Source organism: Chiloscyllium plagiosum, unplaced genomic scaffold (genome assembly GCF_037043375.1).
Source record: "Chiloscyllium plagiosum isolate Xiang-an unplaced genomic scaffold, Cpla_swu_hap1 HiC_scaffold_19, whole genome shotgun sequence".
Classification (NCBI taxonomy): Eukaryota; Metazoa; Chordata; class Chondrichthyes; order Orectolobiformes; family Hemiscylliidae; genus Chiloscyllium; species Chiloscyllium plagiosum.
This window is the reverse complement of record NW_028270157.1, coordinates 39,681,554-39,703,705: the sequence shown is the minus strand read 5'-3', so window position 1 is coordinate 39,703,705 and position 22,152 is coordinate 39,681,554. Positions and strand designations below refer to the sequence as shown.

The 22,152-nt window shown below is 38.9% G+C and overlaps 1 protein-coding gene across 1 annotated transcript in view; it reads left to right on the top strand.

The window, feature by feature from the left end:
• The first annotated feature begins 1,998 nt into the window (after positions 1-1,998).
• Positions 1,999-22,152, top strand: part of mrps35 (mitochondrial ribosomal protein S35) — a 42,051-nt gene continuing 21,897 nt past the window's right edge. Inside the window, exons 1-7 of the mRNA XM_087997241.1 lie at positions 1,999-2,156; positions 5,756-5,805; positions 6,742-6,909; positions 9,744-9,804; positions 14,248-14,387; positions 17,494-17,603; positions 20,147-20,216. Coding sequence (XP_087853367.1) covers positions 2,039-2,156; positions 5,756-5,805; positions 6,742-6,909; positions 9,744-9,804; positions 14,248-14,387; positions 17,494-17,603; positions 20,147-20,216 — 717 coding nt within the window. The 5' untranslated portion in view covers positions 1,999-2,038. The remainder of the gene's footprint in view (positions 2,157-5,755; positions 5,806-6,741; positions 6,910-9,743; positions 9,805-14,247; positions 14,388-17,493; positions 17,604-20,146; positions 20,217-22,152) is intronic.

The following is a 22,152-nucleotide window of genomic DNA, read 5'->3' as shown; positions in this document are numbered from 1 at the left end:
CCTCCCTACTCCTATTCTCAAACACTGACCAATCAAGGAAAGCATACCAAACACCTTTTTCACTGTCCTATCTACCTGCGACTCTGCTTTCAAGGAGCTATGAACCTGCACTCCAAGGTCTCTTTATTCAGCAACACTCTCGAAGACCTTACCATTAAGTTGTGCGCTGATTTCCCTTTCCAAAACGCAGCACCTTGCATTTATCTAAATTAAACTCCATCAGCCACTCCTCAGCCCATTGGCCCATCTGATCAAGATCCTGTTGTAAGCTGAGGTAACCTTCTTCGCTGTCCACCGTACCTCCAATTTTGGTGTCATCTGCCAACTTACTAACTATACCTATGTTCACATCCAAATCATTTAGATAAATGACAAAAAATAGTGGACCCAACACCAATCCTTGTGGCACTCCACTGGTCACAGGCCTCCAGTCAGAAAAACAACCCTCCACTACCACCCTCTGTCTTCTACCTTCGAGCCAGTTCTGTATTCAAATGGCTAGTTCACTCTGTATTCCATGAGATCTAACCTTGCTAACCAGTCTCCCAAGGGGAACCTTGTCGAACACCTTTATTAAGTAATTACGTTTGTAATATCTTTGTTTTGTAAAGAGGTCCAGCATATTACAGTGTAAAGTATAATTTAGTTAAAAATCGTAAATGTTTATCTTTTGAAAAAAAGCAACTTTTTACTTTTATATCAAAACTTGACTTTTGAGATCTTATACTCTGCAGATCAGCCAACTGTTGTGAAATACAATCAAAGAAACTTCAACTATGGGATTCAGCAGGTTTTGCTGATGACAAGCAAGTGAGTGCTGGTGGTGGATCTGGGGTACAACTTCTTGTGATGACAGCAAGTGGGGGAAGCAGTGCTGGCATGAGTTAAAAGAACCAAAGCTTGAAACTTTTATCATGCTTCAGCTGACCAACTCCGTCCTATTCAAGCCATCCCTCTGAGACTCCCTGTTCCATTTCCCATAGGATGTTCTCAAAATATGAGACAAAAGGCACGCGATTCAGGACAGTCAAAATAAGAGGAAATATTTGAAAATAGTGGAAATTGGTTACCCTGAATTTCTTCTGGTTTATGAGATGGCGGTGTTGGCATATTCCTTTTTCTGTATGAACTAAAATAGCTTCCAATTTAATTGGCAATTAAGGGGGTGGGGGGGGGGGGGGGCTTCTTACATCAGCAACAAAATTATCAATATTATAGAATCCCGACTGTAGAATAAGGCCCAATCAAGTCCACACTGACCTTCCAAAGCGTAATCAATCCAGACCCATTCCCCTACCCTATTATACTCCATTTACCCCTGACTAATGCACCTCACCTAGGCATCCCTAGTCCTATGGACAATTTTGGATGGCCAATTCACCTAACCTGCACATCTTTGGATTGTGGGAGCAAACCCACACAAACACAGGGAAAATGTGCAAACTCCACACAGTCACTGGAATCAAACCTGTGTCCCGGTTACTATGAGGCAGCAGTGCTAACCACTGAGCCACTGTGCCATCCCAATATATCTGGTTACATCTTGAGGTGGAGCTGAGAAGATATGTTGAAAAATGATGAGCTTCTTTAATTCAATTTAGCTTCCTTCATATCTTTATACCAATGTCTGCGTAACCCGCCTTCTCTCCTATTTTTCTGCTGTCAAAACACTAACGCTGGTCTTCTCGCACAAATTCTAGGCGTCTTGGGAGTCAGGCATCAAAAAGGAAGAGAATGGGAAAACACTACTATATTTTCCGTAAATGTTGACATTGACAACATCAGAAATGCACGGGGCTTTGACCGAATTTCTTCGTCGATAAGATTCTGAACTATACCTCGCACTGAACATTCAGGACACTTCACATAACATGACGCAGTGCCTGCTGCACGACGGGACACTGGAGGAGTTGGTGATTTACTAACGCCTGGTGCATTACGGGATACTGGAGGAATTAGTGATTCACTAGCGCCTGGTGCATTATGGGCTATTGGAAGAGTCGCTGATTCTAACAGTGGCCGGTGCGAGGAGACAGGGATGGCGATGAAATGTGTTTTGAGATCATTTGTTGTACGGAGTCGAGTGAATGGGCACCTTGGGGGCAGTGCTTTCTATTCTACTCATTTGTCGCCAACTCATACGACGTCGCCCGAAGGTAATCAGAGGGTCAGGCTATGAGAGGTTGGTTGTGAACAGACATAGCTCGGCTTCAGTCACTGGGTGGCTCACTCGAGAATTGAGGTTGGCGACCGATTTCAAACTGGGTTTTTCATGAACTAAGACAAGGCTATAATCACGACACCTCACATCGTGCTTCCTGTAATGCTGAAGTTTTAGCTTTATTTATTTTTTCTACTTTATACTGAATAGGACTTTTAATGATGAATTAACTTTTTGTTTGTTTTTCTGCTTTGTACCTAAAGATTTTAAACCTTTTGTAGCTAAGATGGTGTTGGGAAAGGTGATATTGTACACTTTTTTTTCACTGTATTTCTGTATACCTGAATTGAGTACACGTCATAAAGCTATAGAAATATACAGCATAGAAACAGACCCTTCAGTCCAACTCGTCCATGCCGCCCAGATATCCTAAATTAAACTAGTCCCATTTGTCAGCATTTGGCCCATATTCGCCGAAGTCTTTCCTATTCACATACCCATTCAGATGTATTTTAAATGTAATTGTATCAGCCTTCTCTACTTTCTCTGGCAGTTCATTCCATATACACACCACTATCTGAAAAGGTTGCTCCTTAGGTTCCTTTTAAATCTGTCCCCTCTTACCTTAAACCTACACCCTCTAGTTTTGAACTCCCTTACCCTGGGGAAAAGATCTATTCACCCTGTCCATGCCCCTCATAATTTTATAAACTTCTAGAAGGTCCCCCCTCAGCCTCCCAAGCTCTAGGGAAAATAGGCCCAGCCTATTTAGCTCAAACTCTCGAACCCTTGGAACATGCTTATTAATCCTATCTGAACAGTATTTTTCCTATAGTATGGAGATCAGAATACATGAGATAATAAAATCTAAATCTAATTCTGTAAGGACTCCATTCCATGTTCTCAGATATCATTAACTGTTCCATTGATAACATCTTACACGGGAGTACGTCCAGCATATATTCCTGTGGTCTGTGGAGTCCTCAGCTGTGTCTGACCCATTTCCCACAGTTCTGGCATCACCTCTTTTCCCTAAGAACAATATATGTCCCTGTCCTCACTTTCCACCCCACCAGCTTGTGTATTCAATTCTCTGCCATTTTCTGCCAACACCAAGTGCACCTCTCCCTCTGCCCTTGTCAGCAATCCACAGGGACCATCCCTTCCATAATACCGTGGTTCACTCTCACTCATAACACATCTTCACCCTGCTTAGCGCCTTACCAGACAATTTCAGAAGACAGAATGATTGTCCAAGATACTGAATGTGCCTTCCAGATGATGTAACTGTTTATTTGCACTTTTTATCTAGTCCACTGTATTCATTGCTTGCAATGTGGTCTCCTCAATATTTGCAAAATCAAATGCTGGCTAGGTGACACTTTGCAGAACGCCGCTGCTCTGTATACATGTAAGAATGATCCTGACCTTCTAGTGATTTGCCTTTTTAATATATCATTTTGCTTTCATGCTAACAATGTCACATTAGGCCTGCACCATGCTCTGCTGAATCCTAGTGCAAGGTGGAAGAACAGTTCCCCATTTTCCACGTAGGTACTTTACAAAGACTCACTATTGAGTCCAATAACTTCAAAATATGAACACTGTCCTCCATTTTGAGTGCATACTCTCTTCTTCTCCCACCTCATGTTCCTTGTTGTTTACTCTCAGAAGAACTAATCTATTTTCTATTATTCACACCTACCATTGACACTTAGTGAAAAGATATAGAACATAGAACAGTACAGCACAGAACAGACCCTTCAGCCCACGATGTTGTGCTGACCATTGATCCTCATGTAAGGTAAACCTAATGTATGAACCCTCAAATTTCTGTGACCATATGCATGTCCAGCAGTCTCTTAAATATCCCCAATGACCTCACTTCCACAACTGCTGCTGGCAGCGCATTCTATGCTCTCTCAACTCTTTGCGTAAAGAACCCGTCTCTGACATTCCCTCAATACTTTCCGCCAAACAGCTTAAAACTATGACCCCTCGTGTTAACAATTTCTGCCCAGGGAAAAAGTCTCTGGCTATCAACTCTATCTATGCCTGTCATTATCTTGTACACCTCAATTAGGTCCCCTCTCTTCCTTTTTTCCAATGAAAAAAGTCAGAGCTCAGTCAACCCCTCTTCATAAGATAAGCCCTCCATTTCAGGCAGCATCCTGGTAAACCTCCTTTGAACCCTCTCCACAGCATCCACATCTTTCCTATAATAGGGCGACCAGAACTGGACACAGTATTCCAAGTGCGGTCTGACCAAAGTTTTATAGAGCTGCAACAAGATCTCACGACTCTTAAACTCAATCCCCCGTTAATGAAAGCCAAAATACCATATGCTTTCTTAACAACCCTGTCCACTTGGGTGGCAATTTTAAGGGATCTATGTACCTGCACATCAAGATCCCGCTGTTCCTGCACACTGCCAAGAATCCTGTCTTTAATCCTGTACTCAGCTTTCAAGTTCGAACTTCCAAAATGCATCACTTCGCATTTATAAATGCAGACTATTGTTAACACTTCATTGTTTTTTGCCCTGGGTACTCTCACTATCTGATCCAGTTGCTGTTCCTCCCTCTTTGGTAAGAGCATAAGTCATTTCTTCTCCAGTCCCCTTAAGTTCCGAAGGAGAGTCACATTGGACCCTGTTAATTTCCATCTCCACGTATGCGGCCAAACCTGCTGAGTTTCTCCAACGGTTTTTGTTTTTATTTCTTTTTCGGATGCCCAGTATCTGCAGTACTTTGCTTTGTCCAATCAACTGTGTGAAAAATAAGTGACGGATACTTTTCTTAATTGACCATGATGTTGCTGTGCTGCTCTCTAACTCAACATAGTCTTCCTCTGAGAAACACGTATCCAACACCCCTCCCCGACAGAAATAATGAGAAGTCCCTCTTCACAACCTCTTACCCTCCCACCCACTAGATCCAGCCTGTTAATTGCTAACCATCCTATAATTGAGGCAATATACTATCAAAGGATTCAGACCCAGCCTTGCAACATGGGCTCATCTCCATTGTTGTTATTTTACTTAAATTACTTAAGTTAAATGTAAAATTTTAAACCATTACACTTTTGAACTATGGGGAGCGGCTGAATAGGCTGGGGCTTTTTTTTTTCCTTGAGCATTGGAAGGTTTATGAAATAATGAGGGGCATGGATAGAGTGAATGGCCAAGGACGTTTTCCAAGGGTAAGGGAGTCCAAAACTAGAGGGCATAGGTTTAATGTTTAAGGAAATCCTTTAGGAAAGCTTTAAAAGGGCCCTGAGGGGCAACATTTTCACACAGAGGTGGTGTGCATGGAATGAGATGCCAGAGGTGGTGGAGGTGAGTACAATGGATGGTGGAGGTCAGTACAATTAAGACATTTAAAAGGCATCAGGTTTGGTACATGAATAGGAATGGTTTAGAAGGATATGGGCCAAATGCTGGCAAATGGGACTAGGTCAGTTTAGGAAATCTGGTCAGCGTGGACAAGCTGGACGGAAGAGAATGTTTCCATGCTGTATTACTCTAAATGTCTGTATATTTGAAAGTCTCATTACTTTCCATATCTTTCTGTAATTAACTTTTTATTTCTACAGCAGTAACAAGAAGCAAAAGAGCATCTCCAAAACAAAAACAAAGGAGAGAGGTAAACATGCATTTTCAACCATGTTTAAGAATCATAGAATAGTCCACAGAAAATTGGCATGACAATTCAGTGATTTTAAAATCTTGACCATTGCCTAAAGAATACAGAGTGGGAGGGGTAGTAACTGATTTCTTATTGAATTGTTATTGATCTTGATGTATTCATTCTTACTCTCTTCATCCATTGTATGGACTGGGCTAGTCACAAATGATATGGCTACTTGTTCAAGGACTTAGTATTCAGTGTCAAGTGCTTCAACTTCTGACTTTTCAAAACCACTTTATTAAGCAGCAGCTAATAAGGTGATGGAATAATTTTCACCTTTTTTTGTTGTGTTTGCCTGCAACAATACTGAAGGCTCAAGACCTTCAACAAAAAAGCAGTTCTCTTGATCAGCAACTCACCTGCTGGTTTAATTATCTGTTTCTACTACTAACAATGTGCTGTGTCAATGGTGTTACCACCTACAGGAATTATTGAGAATATTCATCAAGACTTCTTCAGCAGCTGTTCCAAATTTGTGATTTCCACTAGTTTTTTTTATATAAAAACAAAGTTAGCAAGTGCATGGGATCATCATGTCTCCAAGTTTCCAGTCAGTTAAAGTCCTGGAACATGTGACCTAACAAACAGTATTTTGTGAGCACTTTTACTAAAGGGACTCCATTGTTTCAGGAAGTAAACCCAGCACCGCCACTTCAGCAGTTAGCGGCAGAGATAAATATTGAATTTCCCAGTGACGTCCACAATCTGAAACTGAGAAAAAAATACATTACTTCGGTTACTACAACATAAAACTACAACATTTGTTAGTAGTAAAATACCATATTTATACTTACTTATTTCAAAACTTGATTAATAAAATTGCTAATGTGAGAAACCAAAGCTTTTTAAAAATATTTAATGAAGTTTTAAAACAATATTTTGCATTTTTAGCCAGTACCTCCGAGGACTGAAAAGATGGAAGTGGACCAGAATTGGTGCAATGTGTACCCAACAGCAGCAGCATTTAAACCTTCTGTTGTACCGCTTCCTATTCGTATGGGCTATCCAGTAAAGAGAGGAGCCCCACCGGCCAAGATAGGAAACCTGGAATTAATAAAGGTGAGAATTAGTGTCTTTCTAGAGTATGCAAAGTAAAACTCCAAACAACAGAATTTGCTCAGATATTTTGCTTGAACTGTTTGAAATTCTGTGGAAAACATTAGTTGCCTGCAGTTTCAGCTTCTTAAACCTTGTGTTTGCACTTTTGCAATCTGGCTGTCTTGTGCCAATTATCTTTCACTTTCAATATCCTAGTTTCACAGAGAAGGGTGAAAATGCAACTCTTGATGAGTCTCTCTTTAGAAAATTGTCTTCTACAGCTTGAGATCACCAAGTCTGAGTGAAGCTTCCAGCACAAGCCCCAAGCTCTAGAAAGGAGACTAAACCAGTGGGGTGCACATATTACATAGATAAATGTATTAGCTCTGTTTTCGTCAATTAAATTATTGAGTGTTCTGAAATTCCACTGCAGGAAACTAACCTACATATTGTATCCAGCTCAAATTCACTTTCCAGTGATCTTAACCAGTTTTAAATAATTGGGTTAACGAACTTGCTGAATACAAAGCTACGATAGCGGTCACTATAGTTGATCGCAGGGATGAAGGGAAAGGCTCAACAAATGACATAAATCATCTGAGCCATTTGGTCATTTAGCTTTTAATATACTCTGGTGACTGAATATAGTCATTACTGAGAGCTAAATAACTTTGGCATTATGCTATTCATTGTTCCAATTTTGTGTCTAAGTAGAATTGTGAAAACATGTTTTCGGTAACTAAAACTATTGCAGTCAAGTTGCTCTTTTCCAAGTTAGATGTGAACGTACATAACATCTGATTGTATGTTCAGATTTCACGATATCTTTCGACATCCTGCGGTAAGAAATTATCCCATTCATGATCTTAAGCTTATTCAAAGGATATGTTTTGCATCTTTTTTTTTGTAACTGGAATCGAGAGTTGTACAGTCACTGCTTGCAGCTATTAATATATTTAAAAAGAAAACCTTTGCGTAGACTCACTATTAAAAAAAAAATGGGCAGTCTTGTCCAATAGCCAAGCTTCAAAAATATGTTGGATGAACTATCGCTTCTGACATTGGGAGTATATAATACTTGCCTTGATAATTATTTAACCCCTGAAAGATTTTGTAGTATATTTCTTTTTAAATCTTTGTGCCATTGTGACTGATTAAGTTGTTTGTTTCATAAATAATTTCTAGTGACTTTAAAACAGATGACTGTTTCCTAAATATGGTCATTACTGAGAGCTAAATAATCTTGCATGATGCTGTTCATTGTTCCAACTTTGTCTGTGAAGAATTGTGAATATCGATGAATATTGTGAAAACAACTGTCTAAAATTGTTGGTGGTAATTGCTGCAATGTTTAAATTTTCTTTAATCCCCATTTTAAAATTCTGCAAATTTAATTCTTCAAATAATATCTTTAATAACAATACTCAATCATAACAATCCTGATAATGACACTTGGTGGTTCTACCTTGTTTCTGTTTCATTTGTACTTAAAAATTAGAAGCAGGAGTAGCCGTTCGACCCTTCAAGCCTGCTCCACTATACAATATAATCATGGCTGTTTCTCTGTCTCAGTGTTATATTCCTTCTTTCTGTTGAAGCCATTAATATCTAAAAATGTCAGTTCCTTTCTTGAACGTACTCACTGACTCCCCAACTTTCCATGGTAGCAAATTCCACAGGTTGACCCATCTCAATCTTCTAAACTCTACAGAACTCAGGCCCAGTCAAACCAATCTCTCCTCATACAGCAGTTCTGCCACCCTGTATCAGGCCTGTTAAATCTTTTCTGCTATGCTTATATGGCAAATTGTATTCTCTGTTCGTTGGGAGAATAAAACTGCATGCAATACACCAGGCATGGTCTTGCAAAAGACCAGTGTAATGGCAGTAAAATATCCCTACTTCTGAACTTAAATCCTCTTGTAATGAAGACCAACGTACCATTTGCCACCTTAAACTTCCATTGGCTGGTGTACAAGGACACCTAGATCCCTTTGTACATCCACATTTCCTAATATATTACCATCTACGTAATACTATTTTTCACATCAAAGTGTGTGACATTTATTCATTTTATACTGCATCGACATGTTTGTTCACATACTCAACCAGTCTGGGTTGTCCTGAATTAAGTAGTGCCATTGACAATATGTAATGGTTTGCAGACTGCAATAATATCTCTGACCTTGTTGAGAATGACCTTTACTACCTGCTAAATCAAACCAGTTTATTATTTATTTATTGTCATAGAGATGTACAACACTGAAACAGATACACTTGTTCAACTTGTCCATGCCAACCAAATATCCCAACCCAATCTAGTCCCACCTGGCCCATAACTCTCCAAACCCATCTCATTCATATAGCCATCCAGATGCCTTTTAAATGTTGCAATTGTACTAGCCTCCACCACTTCCTCTGGCAGGTCATTCCATCCACGTACCACCCTCTGTGTGAAAACGTTGCCCCTTGGGTGTCTTTTATATCTTTCCCCTCTCACCCTAAACCTATGCCCTCTAGTTCTGGACTCCCCCACCCCAGGGAAAATACTTTGTCTATCTATCCTATCCATGCCCCTTATGATTTTATAAACCTCAATAAGGTCACCCCTCAGACTCTGATGCTCCAGGGAAAACAGCCCTAGCCTATTCAATCTCTCCCTATAGCTCAAATTCTCCAACCCTGGCAATAATCTTGTAAATCTTTTGTATAATGTCGCAACTCTCCGTCACCATTTCACGGCATAAAGTAAACCATGACATAGATTATAAAGATAGAAAATAAGGAAATAAAGTTAAATGTTTAACTTTACAGCTCAAAAATCCTTATATTTATTATTTATAAATGTGTTTCAGATTCCAAATTTCTTACATCTCACTCCACCTGCAATAAAACAACATTGTACAGCTTTAAAAGGTAGGTCACATGGTGAACCTGTAATTTATAGTCGATAGTTTTAAGGTATGGTTTACATTTTAGAATAGCTTGATATTTTTCTGCAGTAACTATAACGAACTATCAGAATTGTAAGGCATTTATACAGTTGGCTTCCCTCAAAAAAGTTAATGACTGCATTTTAGTAGTCATGGCGTAATCAGAAGTCTTGCTCCAGAGTTTTAGCACAGAAATGTAGGCTGACATCCCAGTGTGTCCCTCAACAAGTAGTGCTTGGTGTGAAGCGCTTTCTGTCGGTGGACATGAGATGGAATTTTACAACAATGGGTTAATTCAATCATTCTTCAAAGGCTCAGTGGGAAGACTTGGTTAAGAAGTGCATTGAAAAATTTCCCTTTGCAACTGAGGGAGAAAGAATCTCGTTAACGCCAGAAGACATTGAGCTTTAAACTTGTCACTTTCTGTGGAGAATGCAGTTCTAATGCATAAATGTGGTGTGAGTGTATCCATTTGGTGACACTGGGACTTTAAAGTGATTGCATTGCGGTTTGAGCATGTATATGCAATGTGCACAGTTCTAGATTCTGCATGTCTTTCTGTCATATGCAAGCATCCACGCTCTGCTTGTTTACAAAACAGGTGCAGGATTGAAACAGGATTTGAATGGATCAGAGGGAGAGAGTGGATGGAATGCTAGAGGCAGAGGGAGGGGAATGGGCAGGGATTGGGGTGAATGGGTCTGTGGGGGTCGTTGAGTGAATGGACCCAACCTGATTTGTTTCTTGCACCGGGTCCATTCCCTTCTCGCATCCCATTTCTATCAGCCTCCTTGATGTTGTTAGTCATCCCAGTGAGGTAGACATGCATATGGGTACTTTTCAATAAATCTCAGTCACAAGCATATGCACAAATGTCTCCCGAGAGTCTGCTCCTCAGTATTGGCAAATGCAAAGAAGTTAAAGGAAGATACCTTGTCCATTGTTCAGTGTATTTGTTGCCTCCTAAATAATGTTTAGTTGATGTTGCTTTCGGTTTTATCTACTATATAAGTTTTAAAATGAAATCTTGAGGTTTGTTGCATTGATTATTGGAAACTCTTAATGTAACAAAACAAAAAGCACTTTTTTGGTTCACTAATGGCTGTTTAACCATTTGCTTTCCTCTGTTTAGTGGTTTTCTTTAAATGCTGCTGTGCATACAGCTGTGTCAGTTTGCTAGTGTTCACTGTGATTAAATTTGATGTTAATTTGTTTATTGCTGGTGCTCTTCTTAGAATTTATTTAACACACTCATGCCCCTAATCATATGCACAAACTATTCTGTATACCATGTTGTGCCTGTCTTAGTGCCCTTGTATCATCCTCTCAACTTATATTCCCATCGAGTTTTGTGTTATCAGCGAATTTGGAAATATTACATTTGATCCCTGAATCCAAAATATTTATATAAATTTTTAATGCCAGTGGCTCCAGCACTGATTTTTGTTTGATCCCACTTATAACAATCAGCCATTCTGAGAATGACCCAATCATTCCTACTTCCTGTTTTTTGTCCAAACCAGTTTATTACCCCAGTCTCCAGTGTTATAATTTTGTTTACCACACTCTTATGTGGAATCTTTACCAGAAGTATTCTGAATATCCAGGTAGTCACATTCTGCAGCTCTCATTTATCTATGCTACAAGTAACATCCTCAAAAAGCTCATACAGGTTTGGCAAACACAATTTCCCTTTCATAAAACCAAATTGACTCTGCCAATCACATCACTGTTTTCCAAATATCTAGTTACTGCATCCTTTATAAGTTTTAACATTATCCTTGCTACTGCTACCAAACTAACAAGTCTATAGTTCTCAATGTTTCTTACTCCCTCTCTCCCTCATTAAACACTAGGGTTACATTTGTTACTTTTCAGTTTACAGAAACTTTTCCAGAAGTTATAGAATTTTGTAAGATAATTATCAGTATCATCTAATTTTTAGCCACCTCCTTCAACAAGAAAGGCAGGGATTGATCGAGGATAGTCAGCACAGATTTGATAGGGAGAAATTCTGTCTAACTAGTTTTTGAAAAGGTGATTAAATATTTTGAGAGTAGTTCAATTGATGGTTTACGTGAACTTCAATAAGGCTTTTAACAAAGTCCCAAGTGGAAGGCTGGTCCAAAAGGCAAGAGACCATGGGAAAACTGGATCCAAAATTGACTGGTGAATAGGAGACAGCGTGTGATGTTGAAAGGCTGTTTTCTTGATTGAGGTCTGTGACCAGTGTGTACCACAATGATCAATGCTGGGACCCTTGCTGTTCATTATGTGCATTAATAACTTGAATATGAATTGAAAGGTATAATTAGTAAGTTTGCATATAACCATAAAATTGATGGTGTTGAAAGTAAGAAGGAAGGTCTCAGGCTACAGTCTGATATTAGGAGAAAGTGAGGACTGCAGATGCTGGAGATCAGAGCTGAAAAATGTGTTGCTGGAAAAACGCAGCTGGTCAGGCAGCATCAAAGAAGCAGGAGAATCAACATTTCGGGCATAAGGCCTTCTCATTGATCAGCTAATAAATTGGGCAGAGTGATGTAAGATGGAATTTATTCCTGATAAGTGAGAAGTGATGTATTTTGGAAGGTCGAATAAAGGACATGCACATGAATGGTAGGTCATTCAGGAGTACTGAGGAACAAAGGGATCTTGGTATAGATCACTGAAGGTGTCAGCACAAGTAGAGAGATTGGTGAAGAAGGCACACAGGATGTTTGCCTTCAATATGCAGGCATAGAATATAGGAGCAAGAAGTCTTATTCCAGCTTTATAAAACGTTTGTTGGGCTTCAGATGGAAAACTGTTTAGTTCTGGTAGCCAAACTATCAGAAGGACGTGATTGCACTGGAGAGGGTGCAAAGGGAATTCACCAGGATGTTGCGTGGGATGAAATGTCTAAGTCATGAGGAGACTGGATAAGCTCGATGTTTTCCTTGGAACTCAGGAATCTGATTGAGGTATACAAAATTATGCAGGTTATAAACATAGTAGATCGTGAGATTCATTTCTCTGTGGCAGGTGTGTCTAAGACCAGATGGCATAAAATGTTTGGTGAGGAGAAAGTGGTTAAGAGGATATCTAGGCAAAGTTTTTTTCACCCAGAGGGTGGTAGAAATATGTAGTGCGCTGTCCGAGATAATGGTGAGCTATGTACTCTTGTAATATTTAAGGAGTTTCTGAATGAACGTTTAAAATGCTAGCGCATAGTAGGCGACGGATCAAGTGCAGGTAAATGGGATTAGTGTCATTTGGTATTTGCTAGTTGACATAGACATGATGGGCTGAAGGGTCTGTTTATATGCTGTATAACTGAACAATCTGGGATTAGCTCATCAGCTCCAATCCAGTTGAAGTTTTTGAGTTCTCCGTCCTTAGTGATACTTATTTCATTCACTTGCTCATTTTTGCAACTCTCTTGGTTCGTTAGTGTTTCTGTGCCTTTAGTTTTTCCACTGCAATCTATGTCTTTTATTGTTTTAAGCAAGTATTTTGGTATAATGTAAAATCTACAGTTTATTCCATTATTTGGTTGCAAGTCATAGTAGCATGATACTGTATTGCTGGAAATTGATAACATTCTCTGAGAATATAAATATAGCTTTTCAATATTGTTCACATCTTGAGTTCTTGACAATATGCAAGGTCAACTAGAATTGAATTGAAATACTTTTAATGCAATGCAAATGATTGACAGTCTTTGTTTTCTGTTTGGTATAAGTAATGTTGGTAATGTAGGTATGATATGCAAACAAAGCTTGAATATTTAATTTGGATCTTGCATGGTGGATATTGTATAATCATGCTTTTGTGTTTGGAAATAGTGAAATCTTCTTTAAAATAAGATAAAGTAAAGTGCTTTTGAAAAATCTGTGCTTTTCAGGAGACATTTTTGACTGAGAGAAGAATATTTAATGCACATTGTCAACATTGAGCATTCCCTATTATGTACAGCTTCTTCCAATGCCAAGTAAAGCTTTCAACATCATATCTTAATATAAATCACTTTTTTTTTCAATTTTCTATTAAACAGATGAGACTTCCAATCATGATTGAGATAAGTTATCTATATTTGTTTTACTTAAAACCTTTATAGGCATCCTAACAGTTTGGACTGTATCAAACTTGTATTTGGTCTGACTTGCTGTGAAGTTAATTGTAATGGTTGGTCATGCAAATACTTGAAAAACGTTCTTGGATACCTGTGTATTAGTTTTGTAATTTCAGTATTAATGCAAAAAATACAATAGACCAGGCAGTGATTTTATTTCAACTGATTTACGATATTATAATACCAAGATTCTCAGTATCGTCCAAACCTTGAGGCATAACTCTATCTAAAGAATTAAGATTACAATGATGATTCCTTATTACTGCGAAGTGGACTAAATGTTTTACTTTTCTAATCATTTTCCTGATGTAGAGTTCTGCACTGAGTGGCCAGCAATGCTTGTCAGTGATGAAAAGTGTAAGCATCATTTCCCAATTGAAATTAAGACAACAGACTATGTTGCAGCAGGACCCTCTGTACGCAATTCCAATGCTAGAGTGGTTACCATGACAGTAAGTGATGAATAAATGGCAAAAGATCACAATATGTAAAATTATTTAATGTAATCTAACCAAGGTAATGTTAAAAGCCCATTCTTGGTGAGAAATGTTAACAGTCAAAAATATACTCCCGAGCAACATGGAGATGTAGCAATTAAATTTGCTGTGAACTTTAGGGAGCTCCTGTGCAGAAGTAATATATAGCTTATGAATTTAGCTGCTTCACCAGTAAAATGGATGCTTTCTGGACTACAGTTCCATTATACTACTATCAGCTGATGATATCAACCTTTCCGTGTAATTTTCCTACTCAAGCGACCAAGCTGGAGATATATTCCTGGTGCTGAAACTGAGTTAATAGAAAAGTAGCTGCAATGATTGCTGTCATTTTCTTTCGCTATCTTTTCTCTTTCATTTCTCTCTATTTTCTCTGTCTGTCTGTCTCTCTCTCTCTCTCTCTCTCTCTCTCCCTTCTTTGCCCTCTCTTTTTCTCTTGCTTTTATTTTCCTTTTCTCTCATTTTTGCCTTCTCGCTGTCACTTGCTTGTGCTCCCACTCTAACTATTCCTACAAATATAGAAATTATCTAGAAAGGAGGAGTCATTGCTGGATTTGGTTCGAGGGAATAATGTGATTCAAGTGTCAGTACGGGCATGCTCACACAAAGTGATCATAGCTATCCCAACTTTTATTCAAACCAAACAGAGATCTGGATAGGGAGGGAAGATAGTTGCTGGTTAGGAAACTACAACTAATTTTCCCAGCCGCATGATAACGAGACTGGGGAAGGGCAATGTAAACATTGCATGTATAAACTAAGTGCAGCTATATTTCAAGATACAACACGAGAGGAATATGGGGCACAAACCAACAGTATAGTGTGAAATAACCAAATGATTTTAAAATGTAAATCGTTAAGGATTTACTGCAATTCAGCAGCTGATGAGTCTGTGTGAACCTCACAACTAGGCATTGTACAACGTTTCTTTTTACTTTTTCTTCAAATCATCGTTCGTAATATACATATTGATTATATCCCTCGACTCAAACCTGGAAAGATTTGATTTCATAGCTCTAAACCATCAATTGTAACTAACTAAAAATGTTATGTTTCTCCCAGTGCAATGTTGCAGCACCCTTGTTTTTGAAGTAATTCATTACTTTTTTCCCCAGAGTTCAACCAGATTGTCAGAAACACAATTTTTAGGATAACTTTAACATAATTAGGACACTTGTAGACCACTGTGTTAATGATGAGTATTGTACAATTTTGGAGTATTTTCTTCAGGAGGTATATGCATGTCTTAGACTGCTTATAAGACTGATCCCTGAATTGAGTTGTCCAGTGAGTTGGGATTAAATAGACAAGACCTAACTTATCTGGTGTTTAGAAGCATGAAATATAATTTCATTGAAATGTGTAATATTCTTAAGGGTACATACCTGAAGTTTATTTCTAAGGCTGAGGAATCTGGAAATAAAGATTACAGTCTCAGTTAGGAAATTTGTTTCAGTTTAAATTAGATTGGATGGAAGATATTGAGCAAAAAATAATGAACAAATGTAAATCCGCGTATAGCCAAAGGATTATTCGCACTGCAGCTTACATTTGAACAATGACATGAGTTGTTTGAGTATATTAGAGAAGTATGTTTTAATTATTTGCAACTGACTTGGGAGGATCAGTCTTAACCTAACTCCTCTCAGGAAACAGTTGAAACTGAGCAAGTTAATTATCCATTCAAAATTTGCTTCTTTTCTATTACCTGTAATCTTAATGTGTAGGCAACTGAGGCATGCAGCTAAGGCTAATAAAAAAAACAAAGAATAGGGTGCTGTAAACCAGAAACAATAACAGAAATTGCTGGGAAAACTCAGGAGCCCTGGCAGTGTATGTGGAGAGAAAGCTAAGTTTTGAAGAGGGGTCACTGGACTCAAACATTAAGTCTGCTTTTTCTCCACGGATGTTACCAGACCTGCTAAGGTTTCCGAGCAATTTCTATTTCAGAGCTAATGCTTGTTAAAGCACCATATTGCATTGTGACATAGGCCTGATGAAGTAAAGCTGTTGGACCTGCAGTTATTGGCAACAGTGCAGGAGACTAAAAGATAATGCGGCATTTTTCTTCATGCAGTCAAGAGTCACACAAGATCTCCTTTCATTTCACAGGGCGAAGCAACCTCTCAAAAGCTTTTTTCCTGATAAAGTTCTCTGTTCAACATACAACTGCTAATATCTATCCTTTCGCATTTGAGGGGGCAAGGTGTACACCAGTTAAAATAAAATCAGGCTTAATGATTAAAATTGAGAGCCTCCTGTTGAAACTGGGGTTGAGGGCATTAATCTGAGGGAGCAGATTTCAATCAGTAGCCTACTGAGTTAAAATTCTTTGTTTTTGTTGAGTATATATTTTAATCGCTCTTAATGAATTCACAGAAAGTCCATCCTTTGCCCAGCAAAACTATTTGTTTACTCCTCCACTAGTGCCTTGTGAAGTGTGCTTTCCTCCATGCTTTCTTTGCCCCTTGCCCTTTGCACATTCCTCGCCCACCCTTGTTCTTTTGAGTCGAGCTATTATACATGTTGTTCTTTATAAGAAGAAAGAAAGCAATTCTGACCCGCTGGTGACTTTTATGAACTGTAATGTTTATTATTGGAACTAGACTGCTGTATTTTGTTTTCAATGTTGGTAGATCAGGCCTCTGAAAATGGTCAATTCATAAATTGAAATGTCGAGCAGTTGAAATCTGGCATTTTATTAAATTTGTCCTTCATAGAAAGATGAAACCTTTTATATCCTGTTCCCTTTTTTCTTTTTAATTTAAATTTGCATTTTTAAGTACTCTTCTTTCCAAAACCAGTCATAGAAAATAAAACACATTTTATTGCAAGTGATATATGCTATGATGACTACCCTAAAGTATACCAGTAAAATTGAGTTGAGGCTCAGTAACCTTAGGATGATTGCAGTTCTTTAAGTTTATTATGATACATTGTGAGCCAGTGTCATTTTGAGAAAGATTAGCTAATTATTTTAGAAATAAATGGCCCACCTGTATAAATCTGATAAAATATTTTGACTAAACTCAAGTAAGCCTTTCGTCTTTGTATTTTGAAGGTTAGACTTTCGAGTCTAAATTTGGATGATCATGCCAAGAAGAAATTCATTAAACTTGTTGGAAATCGATACAACAAAGACACAGATATACTTACCATTACGACAGACAGGTACAGTAACACGAAACCAATGTCAGTTATAAATGCAGTTAAGCATACAAAGTCACTGGGGCAATATCATCATTACAAAACAATAAATCTAAGTATCCAGAGGCAACATTCTGCGGTTTTATCCTCCTTAGTAATGTAGTTGTGTGATACAACATTGTTACAAAACAATTGATAATGTATGTGACTGGCATTTTTTGTACCTTTTCTCATACTGTGTGCCTCTGGGTTTTTAACCGGTTTAGCTCTGCATAATGGTTGGGAAAAAGAAGAAAATTATTTTCTGCTCTGACCTCATTGACCTCTAATATTTAACAGTATTGCTATCTCTATCCATCTTTTTTCCTTGCCTCTGTGTGGTTCATCCTTGGTCCTCCTTTTGTCATTTCAGCCACGTACCACCGTGGAGCATTCTTGGCTTCCTAATTTTCTTTATTTACTTTGAGTATCATTTCATGATATAATACTATCTTAACTATACTTCTGTCCTTCCATCCTCAGTTCTGTGACTAATTGTTTGAATGTAATGAAGCATAGTCCTGTTTGGTTCAATGTTAGGAAGATTTAAATCGTACCATTTGACTCTGACCAAAAACTCTTCACTCCTGGCCCTGACTCCAAACTCTCTTTGATTGCATTTTCAGGCTGCACTTTTAGTGTCCTGGTTGCTCCAGCCATTCCATTTCTTTTCTGTTGTCAAAACTGCTTGCTTCCACCTCTGTAGCATCCACCATTACTGAAACACTTCATGTGACTTTTTGTTGCGCCAGAGTTCAGCTTCTCTGGAGCCTTTCTAACTGGTTTCTTGATCTGCACACAGCATAAAGTGTAATTTGTCAAATTCTGCTCGGTGTTGCATATCAACTTGCTAACCTATGACTTCTATTTTTGCCACTTGTTCCTGTCTCTCAAAATAGTGAATTTGAAATCTTCATTTACAAATCTGCCCTAGTTTTCATGTTTTAACCACCCTTTGCAAAAGTTAAAGCTCCCAAACTCTGTCCCTTTTCAAGTGTTTTGACTAATCTCTCATAGGCTCGATTTTGCTCTACAGTGCTTACTCCTACCTGTCATTGTTACAAATGCAGGTCCCTGTAATAGTCAACTAGAAGCTATTTTCTAATCAACTTGATCAGAGATGTTATGAAACACTCTGGAGTAGCTGGGACTTGAACCTGGTCCTCCTGACCCAGAGGTAGAGCTGCTACAACATTCCTCTGGGCCACTACCACTGAGGCCTGGGTTCAAATATGACCTGTTCCAAATATATGTAATAACCACTCTGAACAGGTTGCTGAGAAAATATTTGGGAACAGGGTGGGGCTTATTGCTCTGTTGGGGGAGTATCCCGACTTATGAACCAGGAGGCCTAGGTTCAAGTCCCATCTGCTCCAGATATATGTAATAACATGTCTAAATAGATTGGTTAGAAAGATATAGGAAGGTCCTGTGGTGCAATGGTAGTGTCCCTACCTCTGAGCCTCAAGGCATGATTCAAGTCCCATCTTCTTCAGACGTCTGTCATGTACATCTGAATGGGTTGCTATAGCTGGAGAAAAAAAGAACTGATTTCTTGAAAGTCTTGTGGTGCAGTGGTAGCATCCCTACCTCTGGATCAAAAAACCTGGGTTCGAGTCTCACCTACCCCATAGGTGTGCTGTAACCGATGTGAAAGGTTGATTCAAAATATTTAAGTGCCCTTGTGGCCCAGTGGTAATGTCCCTATTTCTGAACCTGAAGGGCTGGGGTTCAAGTTTCACTTGCTCCAGAGGCATGTCATGATATGTCTGAGCAAGTTGTTTTAAAAGTAAGAAGAGCTAAGCTGTATCCCAATGGGGTATTGACTTCTGGACAGGGAAGGATGGAAATTGGAGTTGTGCTAAACTAAAGATTTTCAACAAAACTCTTGTTTTTTTTTAAATATCTTCAGCTGTTGAATTCAGCATATAGATATTGTCCAGCTGTTGAATTCAGCATATAGATATTGTCCTGTTAAACACTGCCAGCAAACATTTTTTCAATCTGTTGCATCAACCAAGCCTATTCTCCCCTCTCATCTTTCTTCTCAATGCTTGTTGTTCATTTCTGTTCATTGAGACACCTTGGAGCATTTTACAAGTGCTGTGAAAAATAAAAATACCTGTAGGTATGTACAGATTATGTTCCTACATACAGAATTAATAAATTGAACAGGGAAAGGAGTAATTTGAATGTGAAGAACATGGAAACCAAGGAAAAACAAAAGTGAACGGTAAAGCCACAGAAATAAGGATGGAAAATTGAAGCTTGAATATGTGGAGAGATTAGCTTCAGTTTTAAACTATTACATTTTAACCAAAGGGCCTGCCTTTACTTCATGAGCTTTGCTACTTGGAGTGATTTACAGAAGAACTATATGCTTAATATATACTAAAAACTTAATATGCTTCACGAAATTAAGTTCCTTTCTTATACCTAAAAATAGTCATTGAAAAGAGTAGCATAACTTTTTAAAAGTAATTTTAATATTACGTATCAGTTACAATTATGAACTACCTTTCTTTCAGATGTCCACTGCGGCGGCAGAATTACGATTATGCCATGTATTTGCTCACTGTTTTATACCATGAGTCATGGGTAAGTTAACTGAATTTGGGGAACTGACCACCTTTTGACATACCAAATTTTTCTTTTACAGTTTTCCAAAATGAAATTGAAAAAACCCTTTTGTTTAGTGCAAAACGTTGCTTTGCTGTACTACTTCTCTTTTGTTACCGTTTATCTTGATCTTGTTTGCACGGAGTTGTGGCTGTCACTGACAAGGCTGGCAACTTTTTAATCATTCATGGGATGTGGCATTGTTGGGAAGGCTATCATTTATTGCCCATTCTCGGTTGCCCTTGAAAAGGACATTATGCAGGCTCAAGCTGACAAGTGGCAAGTAACATTGATGCTGCACAAATACCAGGCAATAACCATCTCCAGTAAGAGACAATCTAACTACTGCCTCTGACATTCCATGGTGCGACCATCACTGACTTTCCCCTGTCAATTTACTTGGAATTATCTTTGACAGGAAGCTCAACTGGACGTGCAATATAAATGCAGTGGTTACAAGAGCAGGTCAGAGGCTAGGAATACTGCCGCATGAAACTCATCTTATGACTCCCAAAACCTGTTTACTATATGCGAGGCAGGATTGTGATGGAATGCTCCCCATTTTCCGGGATGGATGCAGCTCCAGCAACAACAAGGAAGGTTGACACCATCCAGGAAAAGCAGCCCACTTTGTTGGTATCACATACATAAGAATCCACTCCCTCCACCACTGATGCTCAGTACACAGTGCTGATACTATCTACAAGATGTACTGCAGAAATTCACCAAAGAAAGACAGCACCTTCCAAACCCATGATCAATTCCATCGAGAAGGACAAGGGCAGCAGATACATGGGAGCACCATCACCTGCAAGCTCCCCTCCAAGTCCCGCACCATTCTGACTTGGAAATATAGTGCCAATCTTTCAGTGTCGCTGGGTCAAATTTCTGGAAGAAGGCAGCTCACCATCTTCTCAAGGGCATCTGGGGATGGGCAATTAATGCTGGCAAGCCAGCAATGTCCATGTCCCAAAAGTGAAGATAAATAAAGTGGCGGTGAGCTGCTTTCTTGAACTCCTGTAGTCCATTGCTTTCAAGATACGCAATTCTGTTAAGGAGGGAGTTCCAGGATTTTGACCCAGCGCTAAAGGAATGATGATAGATTTCCAAATTAGGGCAATGAGGGAACTTGCAGGTGGTGTGTTCCCATGTATCTGATGCCATTGACCTTCCAGATAGAAGTGTTTGTGGTTTGGAAGGGACTATCTAAGGAACCTTGGTGAATTTCTGTTTTACATTGAGTAGATGATATGCAATGCTGCCATTGAGCATCAGTAACAGAGGGATTGAATGTGTGGTGCTAGTCAAGTGGGCTGCTTTGTTTTTGATTGCGTCAAGCTTCTTGAGTGTTGTTGGAGTTGCACTCATCCAGGCAAGTGAGGAGTTTTCTATCACACTCCTGACTTGTGTCTTGTAGATGGTGGACACCTTTGGGGAGTCAGGAGTTGAGTTACTCATTACAGTATTCCTAATCTCTGGGCTGTTCTTGTCGCCATAGTATCTGTACGGCTAGTGTGTTTTGAGAAGATTTGTAGCTCAAGTTGAGATTCTGGATGTACGTTTGTTTTTAGTAGTTTTGTCACCATACTAGGTAACATCTTCAGTGAGCCTCTGAGTGAAGCCCAGAGGCTTCATTCAGAGGCTCACTGAAGATGTTACCTAGTATGGTGATGAAACGTCTAAAAATGAACCTTCCAGCTCAGCGAGCAAGCCTATATCCGAATCTGTAAGGCTAGTCCAGTTCATTTTCTGGATAACGGTGGCCATGATCAACATCCTGGGAATTAAGTGCTGTTAATGCCATTGAATGTCAAGAGAACACAGTTAGGATATGTCTTAATGGGGAAGTCATTACCGGGCACTTGTGCAGTGAAAACATTATTTGCCACTTTTCAGCCTAAACCTAGATATTGTC